Source organism: Typopeltis vanoorti, chromosome 2 (genome assembly GCF_054136105.1).
Source record: "Typopeltis vanoorti isolate ZY-2024b chromosome 2, IOZ_Tvanoo_1.0, whole genome shotgun sequence".
Lineage (NCBI taxonomy): Eukaryota > Metazoa > Arthropoda > Arachnida > Uropygi > Thelyphonidae > Typopeltis > Typopeltis vanoorti.
Window position 1 is genome coordinate 187,673,580 of NC_143550.1, and position 15,522 is coordinate 187,689,101.

Genomic DNA, 15,522 nt, shown 5'->3' on the forward strand with positions numbered 1-15,522 from the left:
GCGGCCCTTCCCAGGGAGACTGTAGCATCAGCTTGTTCGAGGTTCCGAAGCAGAATTGAAGCTGTGATCGATGCTAATGGTGGTTATTTTGAGTAAATCTTGTTGATAGTAGATAAATTTAATAGATACAAAGAAGATTTTCTTTTTCCTTACGAAACTGTCAAATTTATCCCGAACACCCTGTATATATATATATATATATTACAAAGTTTTGTAATAAAAATTTCTGCTACAATGGAGTTTGGCAGAATCAACAATATTATTACTACCTTATTTCTGTTTCTCGTGTGGGAGAAAAACAGTAAAATGTCACTCTTATAATTATATGAGATGTTATAATGGCAAAAATAGTAAGAAAAAAGTCATTTGCACTTTCTCTTCAAAACACAAAGAAAGAACATTGTAAATTCAGCCAGTGGAAAAGAAAATACTACATATTTTTCTTCTATTATCTGATTTTTTTTCTTGTAGTACAAAGAAGAAATCACTGCATAAACATGAAGTCTGTAGGAGGGAAAAAATCTGGAAATTGGTTACATTATAACGAATAGAGAAATCATGTCAGAAAAAATATTCACGTAAGATTCTAATCTCAGCAGACATAACATTTTCTTCTAGATTAGATATCTAAAGTAACTGAACCTTTGCTACTATTTTACACTAAAATGAATGGGTATGTTCCCCAAGTGATTTACGTTTGTAACAGTTGTCTTACGAACGATTTATGAAATAAATTATCTGAAATATCCGCAGATTGATTAGGTATATACCCCCGCTCCCCCCAAGAAAAGAAGATTATGAAACGCATATGCACCTTTTCTTTTAAAATAATTCAAATCCTCTTTTTCAAGATAATTGTATGAAATAATTTATAATTTTTTGATAATAAAAGTGAAATTGATTATTATAAATTAAGAAATTATTTTGGCATAAATAATGTATAAGCATGTAAACGAAATGTCAGCATTTCTGTTAGGATATCGGTAATCAACAATCGAAAAGAAAACAAGACATTCTTGGTGTATTCTGCACTACAGCTTGAGGCAATTTAGTGCGACTTTAGTGTTCTCCCCTTTCTTTCTCAATAGCTGGATATTACCAAGTATTTATAAGACGTAGATTACTTCAGAAATAGCTTCCAGCAGCAGAAGTAATATTTAGATTTTTTTAAAGAAAAACAAACAAAAATAATACTACCGAACTTTCTTTTGTGTGGTATGCATATAAACAATTTTGCATGGTGAAAATATAGCATATTATTTCTAAAATTTCACATAATTTCAGCGGGCAGTAGAACAGCTGGTTTTACATTGCAAATAAATAGAACAGAATTAGAAGTTTCACAATACAATCTGATTGCCGTATATCTTTTGTCAAAATAGTAAAATGAAGTAATTGATTTTGAATGCTATCTAGAAAAGCTTTCAAACCTGTGAGTTCTAGGAGAGGATAAGGGGTGGGGAAAGCATTAGAAAATCTTCAAAATGAAAAAGAATTTTGAATCATTCCTTATATGATATTTTTCCCATTATATTTTCAACATATCTACGAGGATGTGCACTAGATATTATCGTAATATGCATAATACAAATAAATAAATAAATAAATGACGAAGGCGAAGAATCACTGCTAAAATATCATTGGATATAAATTTTTGATACCAAAAAGACACACAATCAGAAACCGAGTAATGCAATGTAGCAATTTAACATTTTTTTTTTTTTGTCTTTATGAATAACAAAAAATCGTTTCTAAAACTGAAATGTGATGATCCATATAATGCTATTTTGCTAGAAACGAAAGAAAAATGACATATTTATTTCAATAAATATTGCTTAAAAATATAAATATTTGACATAATATTTTCAAAGCAAACATTTGAAAATTTTGAAATTCGAAAAAAAAATATTCATTTATTATACGTAAAGTGAAAGATCAATCAGTGCAACTCTTCCAGTTCACTGATTTGTAGAATTACCAAGTATTTATAAGACGTAGATTATTTCAGAAATAGCTTCCAGCGGCAGAAGTAATATTTAGATTTTTTTAAAAGAAAAACAAACACAAATAATACTACTGAACTTTCTTTTGTGTGGTATGCATATAAACAATTTTGCATGGTGAAAATATAGCATATCATTTCTAAAATTTCACATAATTTCAGCGGGCAGTAGAACAGCTGGTTTTAGATTGCAAATAAATAGAACAGATTTAGAAGCTTCATGATACAATCTGATTGCCGTATATCTTTTGTCAAAATGGTAAAATTAAGTAATTGATTTTGAATGCTGTCTAGAAAAGCTTTCAAACCTGTATAGAAATTTAGAGTAGGTATGCAATTCAGTTCCAGGAGAGAATAAGGAGTGAGGGGAAAGCATTAGAAAATCTTCAAAATGAGCAAAAATGTTGCATCATTCCGTATATGATATTTTTCACATTATATTTTCAACATATCTACGAAGTTATGCACTAGATATTATCGTAATATGCATAATACAAATAAATAAATAAATGACGAAGGGGAAGAATCACTGCTAAAATATCATTGGATATAAATTTTTGATACCAAAAAGACACAATCGGAAACCGAGTAAGGCAATTTAGCATTTTAACATTTTTTTTTTATTTTGTCTTTATGAATAACAAAAAATCGTTTCTAAATCTGAAATGTGATGATCCATATAATGCTATTTCGCTAGAAACGAAAGAAAAAGGACATATTTATTTCAATAAATATTATTTAAAAATATAAATATTTGACATAATATTTTCAAAGCAAACATTTGAAAATTTTAAAATTCGAAAAAAAAATTATTCAATTATTTGTAATTATTATACGTAAAGTGAAAGAACAATCAGTGCATCTCTTCCGGTGCACTGATTTGTAGAATAAAATACATCAAATTCACTATCACTAAATAGATTCATTGCAAAAGCTGATCAGTAGGCATTTCAGGATTGGTTTTTTTTTCGCATATGTGAAATTGGTTTCAATTTTTGGGAAGAGACACAATAAATCATTTTGGAGGCAAGAAAGGTCAACTAACTTAGGACAGTAAATGAAATTCTAAGCAACACAATAGACTTAAAGACAGGGGAAGGAGAAACAAAGGTCACTCAGCAACAGCTAATCCACTAATGCTATAGAATAGCCGTAACGAGATTAATGGCGGAGGAAGGTAATGGCATGATAAAAGGTAGAATGCCGACGAAGTTTTGATCCATGAAAAAAGCAAGGGGGTGTTGAATATTTCATCCACACCGGCCGGTTGGGAGGTTAATCATCCAGGTGTCTACCAGATTCCATGCTCTTGTGGATTATCTTATTTCGGACAAACGGGAAGATCTGCCTCTATTCGGCTAGAAGAACACCAATCTTATATTGAATACTTTAAACCTGAAAAGTCTGGACTTTCTGAACATGCCATCTTCACTAGACAGAGTTCATTGGAGAAAGACAAGAGTTCTTCACAAAAGTCAGTTTCTCATGGAACGCCTTTATAAAGAAACATGTGAAACTCTACTTCATTCTATTACTATTATTACGGGCAACTCCAGGGAGTCATTAGACTCATCGAAGGAGGCCCCAAATCATATTCATCACAACTATTCAACATTCATACAGTATCTATCATACCTCGCCTTAAACTCATTCACTGTCACAGCATCCACCACAGACTCAGGGAGCGCATTCCACTCATTGACTACTCTAAAAGTAAAGAACCCAGCTCTAACACCCTTACTAACCACACTTTTGCCCAGTTTCCATGGATGTCCCCTAGTCCTCCCACAACCAGCCCTGTGCTCAAAAATATCTTCTGAATTAATTTTATAGAAACCCTTCAGTAATTTGAATGTCTCAATCATATCTCGCCTCCTCCGCCTATCAACCAATTTTTGCAACCCACAAATCCTCAACATGTTCTCATACGGTTCATTCCACAGACCTGCTATCATCTTGGTCACTCGCCTCTGGTTCCTCTCCACCTCCTCCCCATCAAGAAGAAACCTAGGTGACCAAATCTGAGCACAGTAGTCGAGATGGGGTCTTATCAAGGCTCGATACAGAGGAACAATAACCTGCTTGTCTCTGCTTGTCAACGTATTCTTCAGCAACCAAGTGATTTGATGAGCTGATTTGGCCACTTTTGCAATGTGTCCCCTAAATTTCAATTCTTTATCCACCAACACTCCTAAATCTCGTGCCTCATCAATTTCCTGGAGCACGGTTCCACCAATGCAGTAAACTGCCACCAATCTTTTCACCCCAAAATGCATAACCTTACATTTTGCCACATTAAATCGACATCCATTCTCCTTAGCCCAGATCTCCAATCTATCCAAATCATCCTGCAAAATTTATCGTTATCGTTATTGAAAGTTATCGACCTTTTTAGTTATCTTACACCAGCTACTTAGGTGGCGCTTTTTGAAATTGTCAGTTAGTGTTTAATTTTGAGCTTAATGTACTGAGGATGCCTGTGACACACAGCCGAAAATTATACTAATAAATAATCTTTCTACATGAGTTTTTTCCGTTATTTATTGTGTACCTAAATGGATGAATATCATTAAGCTGGAGCTACAAAAAAAGAAAAATACGTGGAGGGAATTCAAAGAGAAAGGTGATTAGCAGGCACGTGAGCAGTAACAAAGCACAGACCAGAATGATAATCAGTGTGGGAAGAATGGTAAAAGCAGAGTGTGAAAGGAATTTACCAGTCCAGGCCAAAGATAATCCCAAAGAGTCTTGTGATATGTTGCAAGTAAAAGGAAGAATGTTTATGGCAGAATGATTTTAACGAATGCTGATGGTAGGCAGGTAACTGAATCAACCAAAGTAGTAGAATTACTAAGTGAATACTCTGCAAGAATAATCCTAGTGGGGATATTGCAGTAACGAGAGAGGCAAAGACATATGGGAACTGAGATAAATGAAATGAAGGTGCATATTACAGAACCTTGATGTGAATGCAGCTATGGGATTAGATGGTATACTAGCTCAAGTTTTATATAAAGATGTTAGGGAATTGTCGGTGCCTTTGACCACATTGTTTAATCTGTCTCAGCTCTGTGTTAATTCTGCAGGGGAGGGGGGGGGGAATAGTTCCCTTGCTTAAAGAACGCTCCAAGACTGATGTAGCAAATTATTGACTGATTAGCATATCTGGAGTTGTCAAGGTACTGGAGAAGTTGTTCAACTGCAAAATACAGGAATGGATAGATGGAAATGGAATACTGTATGGGCGACATGGTTTTGGGAAGGGTAGATTGCACTTCGTTAACTTGCTTGCCTTTTATAATGCAGTGACAGCTGAGTTGGATAAAGGTAATGGGTTTACAGTGATACTGCTGGAATTTGCAAATGCTTTTGACAGGATACCACATGGAATTCTAATTAATAAACTGCAGCACATCGAGATGGATATAGAATTGGTGAGGGAGCTAAGAGAGTGGTTGGAGAGATATCAAAAAGTAGTTTATTCAGGAGTAGAATCCAGAAAAAAGCCTGTGGCTGGTGGCTTACCACAGGACTCTGTTTGGGGGCTGCTGCTGTTTATTTTGTACATTACTATAGGAAAGGATCTGAGAGAAACTGTTCAGTTGTTTGCTGATGATGCAATGTTGGTTAGAGCAATAGTTAATACAGATGTTAAAATTTTGCAGGATGATTTGGATAGATGGGCAGTCTGGGCAAAGGAGAATGGATGTCAGTTTAATGTGGCAAAGTGTAAGGTATTATGTAATAATAATAAACACTAATTTTCTATGGGAAATACACAATGGAACAGATAAGTTTACCAATTTTACAAGAGAGCTAAATTCACCAATCAGTCGCAATGTAGCCTTGAAGTCAGTCCCCACTTTTTAGTACCATATTCTCTTATCCATATGTCTTCCTTTTGTTTGTGAATGGCATTCTTTGCAGCCTGTTTATTTCAAAGACTGAATTATTACAAATTTAAAAAAAATAAAATTCCACTCATTATAGTCATGTTCAATGGTAACTCGATAATTACATGTTCTTCTGATGAACTTTTACATAAAGAATTACAGCATATTAAATCCACCATTTTTATCAAATGGTTGTAAGGATTCTTTCATCAAAAAAGCGTGTAACAGTTATGGCATCTCTGCCTCTTCCAATAGAAGACATCACTAATTTCTTTCCTTTATGTGTAAACCATTTCTGAATGCATTGTGGAAGTTTTAAATCTACTATTTTTGTTGCCTTTTGTCCCATCAGAAAAAGCACCATTCTTACTTCTGAAGAGAAGCTTCCATCTAGGTTTTCAAGGCATCTACCAGATTCCTTACTCTTGTTGCTTATCTTATTATAGATAAACCAGATGTGTTTTTCGAAATGAATAAAAACACATCTTGTATTAAATATGAGCCTGAACTGTCTGGACTTGATGAGCATGCTATCTGCACTAAACATAGTTCATTGGAACAAGACGTTTTTTGTAAGTCGTTTACCCCATTGGCCTAACTTAAACAGATTCGATGGTTTATGTCTATCCTTTTATGGAATATTAAGTCTGCTAATCTTTCTTAAATTTGTGCAGGACTGCCGCATAGTATTTTTCTTGTTTGTGCGATTAATATTTGTCAACTTTCCAAAAATGTTTTTTTTTTGAATAAAGTGTGAATAAAACGAACAGGAAATGAACAACAAATGAAAACCGCTTTACAGTATAATGTTAACTACATATTAGTCTTGCTTATACAAATTTTTTCAAGTTATATAAATTTTCAAAATAATATAGCAAAAAGAAAATTAGAACGTCCTCTTAAACGATTCAACGATGACTTCTAAGAATTAAATCTGCTAATCTTTCTTAAATTTGTGCATGTGTGCAGGACCGGCGCATAGTATTTTTCTTGTGTGTGATTAATATTCGGCGCCTTTCCAAAAAAGTCTTTTTTGAATGAAGTGTGAATAAAACAAACAGGAAATGAAAACTGCTTTACAGTATAATGTTACCTACGTATTAGTCTTGCTTATACAAATTTTTTCAAGTTATACGTACATAGATTGGGTTGTGGGGGCAACAGCTGCAAGAGTAACTTCCACCAATGGTCACAATCCTCTGCCACCAAGCTCAGGTGTTCTGGTGGGATTCCCAAACGTGTCCACCCAAGGTTTTGGATATAATCTAACCAGCGAGTCCTTGGCCTTCCACGTGGCTGCCCACCCTCTGGCTTGGCAAAGAGGGCCTGCTAAGGGAGCCTCTCTTGTTGCATTCTGACCAGGTGCCCGTACCAACGTAACTGTGATCTCTGAACGCGGAGAAGCAGCGGTTGAGTATTGAGGGTTCCCTGAACTGCAGAGCTTCTGACTCTGTCGAGTCTTGTCAGCCCTGCAACCCCTCGAAGGAACCTCATTTCAGCTGCTTGGATTCGTGTCTACATTCTTTCGGTCATTACCCAAATCTCATGACCATAGGTGAGGACGGGGACACTGTATTGAAGACGGCCAGCTTTGCCTTCTGGCTTAACTCCTGCTTCAATACTACCGAACGGTCAAGCTCTCGCAATATTGAGCTTGCTAAGCCAATTCGAGTATATAGCTCTACGTCCCATTTTCCATCATTTGTGAATATGGACCCAAGGTTTTTAAACTTCTCCACCTGCCTCATTGGGACTCCACTTACATGTAGAGTGCACTGGGATGGTTGTCTTGAGACCACAAATGTTTCAGTTTTGGCACCACTGATCTTCATTCCGGCATCTGCACAAATAGCTACAAATCTATCCAGGGTCTGCTGGAGGTCATCTCTGGAAGAGCTAAGCATAACTAGGTCATCTGCAAAAAGCAGACATCCAATACTACATCTTCCAATTCTGACACACTCATTGCATCGGCTGTGCCTATCAATCCAGTCCATAAATATTATGAAAAGGAGGGGTGACAGAACACTCCCTTGGCGGAAGCCAATGGAGACTGTGAAAGGTCCAGACTTTGTGCTGTTTACCCTGACACAAAGCTGGGCATTCATACAGGGACTTGATGGCAGCTAATAGTTGGCCATCCCATACTCCTGTACTACTTGCCAAAGCTTATCCCGAGGAACCCGGTCATATGCCTTCTCCAAGTCCACAAAACATGTATAGACATTCTTGGCATATTCCCAAGATTTCTCAAAGACTTGCCTTAAAGTGAAGGTTTGGTCAGTTGTGCTTCTACCAGGACGAAAGCCACATTGTTCTTTCTGGAACTTTGACTCAACTATGCTCCTGCACCGTCTTTCCAAGCACCACCTAGCATACACTTTCCCAGGCAGGCTGAGCAGAGAGATGCCACGATAGTTACTGCAATCCTTCTGGTCTCCCTTCTCGAAGACTGGTATTATTGTGTCTGTCTGCCATTGCTTTGGTGCTCACCCATTAGATATCCAAGCAGCCTGGCACACTCAAGTCAGCCAGAGAACACAGTCTCAATTTGAGGCTTTTAGCATTTCAGGCAGAATTTCATCATCGCCAGCAGCCTTGCCCGATTTTAGCAATTTTATTGCTAAATGGACATCTTCTGCTGTGAGACTAGTCATTGCCCCGATCTGCACCTCTTGGATGTCCACAACTGCTGGGCCACTCGGGTTAAGAAGGCTCTCAAAGTATTCCCTCCATCTGTGGAGGATATCCGTCTCGGTTGTTAAAAGTTCACCATCAGAGCCCTTAATTGCACTTGCTGTGCACAATTTCCTCCCTTGAAGGTGGTGGATGGTCTGCCAGAATACTTTGTTTACATTTGCATAGGATGAGTCTAATCTTTCTCCAAAGGATTCCCAAGCCTTCTGCTTTGCTGTCTTGACTGCCTCAGCATACTGCAAACGCATCTCAGGTGACCTGACCCTAAGCCATGTTAGGTAGGACTCCTTTTTTGCCTGGACAGTTTTTTGGATATCTTGGTTCCACCAAGGTGTCCTTTTCTCACTACCTGTTTCCATGCTGAGCTGCTTTCTGCCACAGCATGAGAGTGCAGAGGCAGTGACAGCTGTTCTGAACAGCTTCCACTCCTCCTCAACATCTGCAGTATGCTTGGGAATATCTTTGAACCTGGAGGAAATGTCATCTGCAAAATTCTTCCTCACAGCCTCATTTTCCAATGCCTCCCATTTCATGCGGTATAGCTGCTTAGGCCTACTAGCGTTGATGGTCGCATCTGGTTTCTGAAGCCGTAGAGTGCACACGCAAGGTGGTGGTCAGTTGACAGTTCTGCCTCTCTTCTCACACGAACGTCCAACACTGAGGAAAATAGGTCTGCTGAGACTATGAAGAAGTCAATCAGAGACCTTTGTTCTAGTGTATCCCTGTACCAGGTATACTTATGGACTTCTCGGTGCTGGAAGAAAGTATTCGTTATGGACAAGCTGTTAGTACAGCAGAAGTCCAATAATTTCAATCCATTCGCGTTAAGGTCAGGGGCGCCTTCCTCCCAACCACACCTCTCCATGTCTGATCATCTGTTCCAACATGTGCATTGAAGTCACCCATTAACAGGACTGATTCCATGTCTGCTACCCTGTCAAAAGCAGCATCCACATCCTCTAGGAAGGCAGATTAGGTGCATAGGCTTGCACCACAGCCAAATCATGGTTTTTCATCTGAAGCCTTAACACACACATACCCGTCCCCCCAATGGGATCCACTCAGCAACACAGTCTGACAGCTGGGGCTTGCGAGTATCCCCACACCCGCCTGAGCAGACATTGTCGGGCTTACACACACCAGAGTAGTAGAGCTTCCACCCCTTATCCAGGTCAACAGTTCCAGAGCCTCTCGTCTTGGTCGAAGAAAGCCCGACTAAGTCTAGCCAGTAGTGCTTGGTTTCCTCAACCACGTCCAGTTCCTTCCCTATCAGAGAGATGTTCCAGTTGCCTAAAGCCATAGTCTGGTGTCATTGCCATTTCCGTCCTTTTGCAGAACCATTTCTTTGCGCAGCCCCTGAACACCTCCACAAACGGGTAGCAGGCCCATTGATGGAGTTTCCTCTAGCAGAGTGCTGAGGAGTGGTGTCTAAGGGAGACTGTAACATATTTTTGAATGGGTCCCTCTGCCTAAAACCTGAATGTGTCTCTTGGTAACCTGCGTGACGGACGATGCGGTATGAACATTTTTTGATGGCCTGATCATGTTACGGTGTTTGATAATGTCCTGTTAGCACAAGACGAAATGACACAGCAAAATAGGAAAGATTCCCCTCGAATACTTTAATAGCATTCGGGGAAAGGAGCAAGAAGAGAAGAAAGAAAGAAGCATGGGAGGAAGAGGAAGGACCAGTCTACAGATAATGTAACAGGTGTATAATACATGAAGTAAGGCATGGTCCAGCATCAGATACCTCAGGTTTGCCACATCCATACTCACTAAAGTGAGCCCCTGAGTTGTAGCTGATGCAAATATTACAAGATTCGACTTAACAGACGGAGTTAAAGGCTTAATGTGTCAAACAAAGTTCAAAATATTTTCTTTACTTCTATCGTATGAAGACAACATAAGGCACTCCTAGTTCAATGTTATTGGTGGGCCAATATCTGACTGTTGGTAACATGTTAGGAATGCAAACACAAGCATCAAAAAATGCATATATTACTAAACAGTCAGAAGTAGTTTTGACTGTTTAGTAATATAGTTATTTTGAAAATTTATATTTATATAAATTTTCAAAATAATATAAAATAGTAAGCCATTAGTAAAAAGAAAATCAGGATGTCCACTTAAACGATTCAGCGATGACTTCTAAGGCCGGAACAGGCCATGCTGGGCCATAATCCTTGATACGCATGATGATAAAATAATAATATAAAGTTAAGAGATTTATTCAAATATTCTTTACATTAATTTTGCATTAATAAATAAATTAATTTTGAAGATTCAACGAAAATAGATAAGAGAATTTTACAAGAATGTTTCTCATTGGACTCGAGAGTTCAGCGATTATTTTGTGTCGCTGATGCTGCCCTAACAGCCTGCTAATATAACAGGCTGGAATGTCGAGAAGAATGAGTTATCAGTAGTAAGCCGACTTTTAGGGCCGTACCACATGCAGCCAATCCGATTAAAATTAGGATATGGCCCTTACACTGAACTCAACAATTAATCATAAGTTGATTTATGATACACCAAAAAATAAAGAACTATTTTAGGTATTTTTTTGTAAATTTTAATCAGAAATTACAGTGATATAATCGGGTCCAGGATACAATTTCAGAATTTATTTGTTCGTTTCCGGGAAGATCTGAAGGGGTTTGAATGGAAGACTACGTACATTCATAATTATATGTACCATTTGTTGTTCGTTTAAACTCTTCTCATATTTTTTGACATCTTTTAGGTGCCTGTGTATATTGCACACGCCACCGGCCGGGCCTGTAGGTGTGTATTTAGTTAACTAAAAATGGTCAATAATCGTCTATCTTACATTAGCTACTAAGGTGATGCCTTTTAGAATTGTCTGTTATTGTTTGATTACCATTCTGTAATCTTGTACCGAAGATGCGTATGACAGTGCAGCAGAAAAATTCTACAATAAATAAGTTTTAATGTGATTTCCTCCATTTTTGTAGTTATTATGCCAACTCGTGGTATATTCCAATATTGACGTTATAGGTTTTCATTAGGCTTTTATGGGTATAAGATACTTTTCAATTTATTCAGTTGTGCTAGAGAGAGCTAGTTGTATTTTATTATTATTATTAACATTTGACCTCCATGGAGTCGGAGACTCATCATGGAAGGTACACACTATTGCACAAAATGGTCATCTAACCATGCTTTAAACTGATTTAATGTGTCTACACCCACAACACACTCAGGCAATGCATTTCACTTACCAACCACTCTCCTTGCAAAGAACCTACTCCTCTGCTCACACCCTCCTTATACAGTTTCCAGCAATGGCCTCTTGCTTTACCCCTCTCCCATTCTATAAAAAATCTCTTCTATGTCAATCCGATAACAACCAATGACTATCTGATATGTCTCAATCATACCCCCCCCTTCCTTCTATTCATAAGACTCTGCACATTCTCTCAATCTGTTCTCATACTTTGCATTGCAAAGACCACTGACCACCTTTTGTGAATCTTCTCTGGACCCTTTCCAACATATCCTCGGCACAATGAAAACCAGACAACCAAATCTGTGCACAATAATCTATATGAGGCCTTATACAATGGCATCATAACCTCTCTCTTTCTGCATGTCGGGGTCCTCTCCATCATTGTCATTATCCGATTTGACGTCTTCACAACTTGTGCAATGTGGTCCCTGAATTTCAGGTCCTTGTCCACCATCCTCCGAGATCTATCATCTACTCTACCTTCATTAAAGATTCCCACCAAGTGTATACTTTGCATCCCTTCGTTCTTACTGAATCTGAAAACCTTACACTTTGCAACATTGGACTGACAGTGCCACTTACCTGCTTATTCAAAGTCCTCTTGTATGGCCATGACATCTGCTTGACTCTGCATTGATCTTCCCAGTTTTGCAAACAGCTGCATATCACTAGTTAAACCCATCCCAATATCATTAATATACAAATTGAGCAACAATGGCCCCCAAAACTGACCCCTGCGGCACACCACTAGTGACTTTCTCTTAAGGGATACTGCACCCACATATACAACTTTCGGATACCTATCTGAGAGTCAGTCACTGATCCAACTCAGAAGTCTGTTATTCAATCCCATCTGTTTCAATTTATTTAAAAGCTTTTCATGTGGCAGTCTATCAGACGCCTTTGCAAAATCTAAATACATCATTGTATATGCATCTCCCCTGTTCAAGGTATTTGTCACCTTGTTATAATACATAAGTAAGTTAGTGAAACATGATCTCTCCTTTAACAAACCAGTGCTCATAACCACAGAGAATACCACTGTTATCCATCCATTTCTGTATCCTACTTCTCACCAATCTCTCTCTCTCTTGTACCTTCACAACTCCAGATATACAGACTAGCCTATAATTTGAAGCTACACCACCGTATATGAAGTGGAACAATTTTACCTTCTTTCTACTTCCTTGGAACCTGTGCTGTTGTAAGACTTTTATTAAACAGGCATGCCAATACTACTGCCAGTTCCCTGGAGTATTACCTTAAGATGCGTATTGATATGTCATCAAATCCTATCACCTTATTGACATAAGGTTATTTTATTTCCTCAAATACCTCCTGCTCACTCATGATTAAGCCATCCTTTCCTATGTCCTCTACACCAGCGCTTCCCAAACTGTGGGCCGCGGCCCCCTTGGGGGCCATAGGTTTTGTTGAGGGGGGGCCGTGAAATAATGAAAACAAATTTTAAATGTTTTAAGACTAAGTAGATTTTTTTATTTTAAAAGAAACGTATTTAACTTTTATTATTTATTATTTCTTTTTTGTTATTTTTTATATTTTAATGGAAAATTCACACATTGGTGTTGGTTCACAAACTTTGCTTCCTGTGTATTTCGGCGCTTAATGAATATTAGTAAATATTGCTTATTCATGTTTCATTTCAAAGCAGTGGTTAATTGTATATAATAAATTTAGTTTAATCCTTTATCCAAGTGTGAGCAAACAAAGTTTGCGCCTGAAAGTATATTCAGGACTGGGGTAAGGTGGTGCAACACCAGGACGACTCCTTGCAAAGGTGGAGCAAGCTACTAACATTCCTATCCCAGTATCTCCCATAATGCAAAACACATCTCCTTGCGGATATGTCTAATGTTATGCATTAAGGGAAGGGCCACTACCCAGACTAGTTTCGACCTTTATTGAGGTCTCTTCACAGATACGGAGATACTGAGATAGGAGTGTTAGTAGCTTGCTCCACCTTTGCAAGTAGTCGTCCTGGTGTTGTGCAAACTTTGTTTGCTCACACTTGGATAAAGGATTAAACTAAATTTATTATATTCTAACCAAGTGAAAAATAAACTTTCAACAAGTGGTTAATTGTATTTACTTTGAATGCTCTCCAGGGAAGCTCCAAATCTTCCTGTCCCTTTCATCATGTGTTCGTAATCAGGGACTGTTGATGTTGACTTTATATACATATCAAAACTCGTTTTATATTATCACTGTCATCCAAGCTAGTTTTCTGTTACCAATAAAAGTTTCACATATACTTCACACATGAAAAAAAGCTTAAACAAGTTCATGTGGGGAGATTGTAACTCCCTTGCAGTGGTAAACAACGTCCTCCCTAACAGCCACTATACTGCAGAGGCAATAAAAACGAGTACTTTTATTATGCCAGTGAATAAGGTATGAGGAGTCTGTGTAATATATTTCTCAACAAATAGTGCAATTAGATACAACTGGGATAAAAACACTAATTAATGAATCACATGTCCCCTCATACAGAAACTATGCTGTATAGACTGAAACAAAACCATATGTTGCATGGGCAAACACAGTATCTAACTAAAAACTGTTGTTATTAATTAGATGTGTGCGAGTTCGATTTCCCAAGGCAGCAATAAAATTCAACCGAACGTGTTAAAATTTGTAAAAGTGTTAAAGCTAAGTAATATATATATAATGAATGTTATGGCAGTTTCACATATGGAATTCGGTTGAAGAGAGTTGGCATTTCAACTCAATTGTCAGCTATGCTTTTATCTTTCAGTTGCGCGATCTTTTGTTAATACCGCACCAATCATATGCACGTTTTAAGAGCCTGCCTTTGCTGTCTGTTTTGCGTTGTGCTTCATGATCACTTTCACCAACTGGAGGAAATGGTGAAATCCGTCTCACATTTACATCCGCTGATGAAATGATCAGATTATATATAGATAGATATATCCAGTATATATACATGATATATATTGGTATAGATTAAATTTGTAAAAATCACTATTTAATACTTTTCTTACAAAGTTATGATCCTTCACTGGTTTAAATTTTTCAGCTTCTTGTTATCCATTTCATAACAAATTGTGTTAATCTGAATACTTCTTTGTAATTTGCTTAATTCAAGGATAGATCCCCTTTGATATATTTTTAATAACTGACTCTTATATGTATTGTTCCAATTTCAGCCAGCATCTCCAAGTTCAACTAATGTAGGGGCAGGTAGCCGATCACCCAAGTCCCTAGCACCACGTTCTGCAAGTGGCAGTACTGTGAAACAGAGGTAAGCATAATCATGATTCTCAGAGCTGGACAGTAACTTTATCTTGAAGTTGTAAGGTGATGTTCATTGCATGGTGAGACCATCACCTTGCTTATATACTAGAATCTTGAATCGGTGCCATGTTTGATTTAGAGCACATATGGGCAACCCACAGGCCAGATCTGGCCCTCTACTTCTTTTGATCTGGCCCTAATCTATTTCAGCGAAGTTTGTCTGATTCATGGTGGGAGAAAACATGGCGTGTTCTACTAACTCACATTAAGCTGACATCATATGACTTGTGCAAAACACACCATGTTTTCTCCAACCAAGATCTCTTTCTCACTTTGTTTTGCAGCATGTGTAAACGTGTCACAACATGTCAGTTCGGTACTTGCGTAGGTGTTGTGCTTTG

At 37.7% G+C, this 15,522-nt stretch overlaps 1 protein-coding gene across 1 annotated transcript in view; it reads left to right on the forward strand.

The window, feature by feature from the left end:
- The window catches only part of Sec61beta (Sec61 translocon subunit beta), a 62,720-nt gene that overhangs the window by 20,515 nt on the left and 26,683 nt on the right, over nt 1-15,522 (forward strand). Inside the window, exon 2 of the mRNA XM_090409960.1 lies at nt 15,034-15,128. Within this exon, the coding sequence (XP_090266086.1) occupies nt 15,034-15,128 (95 nt within the window). The remainder of the gene's footprint in view (nt 1-15,033; nt 15,129-15,522) is intronic.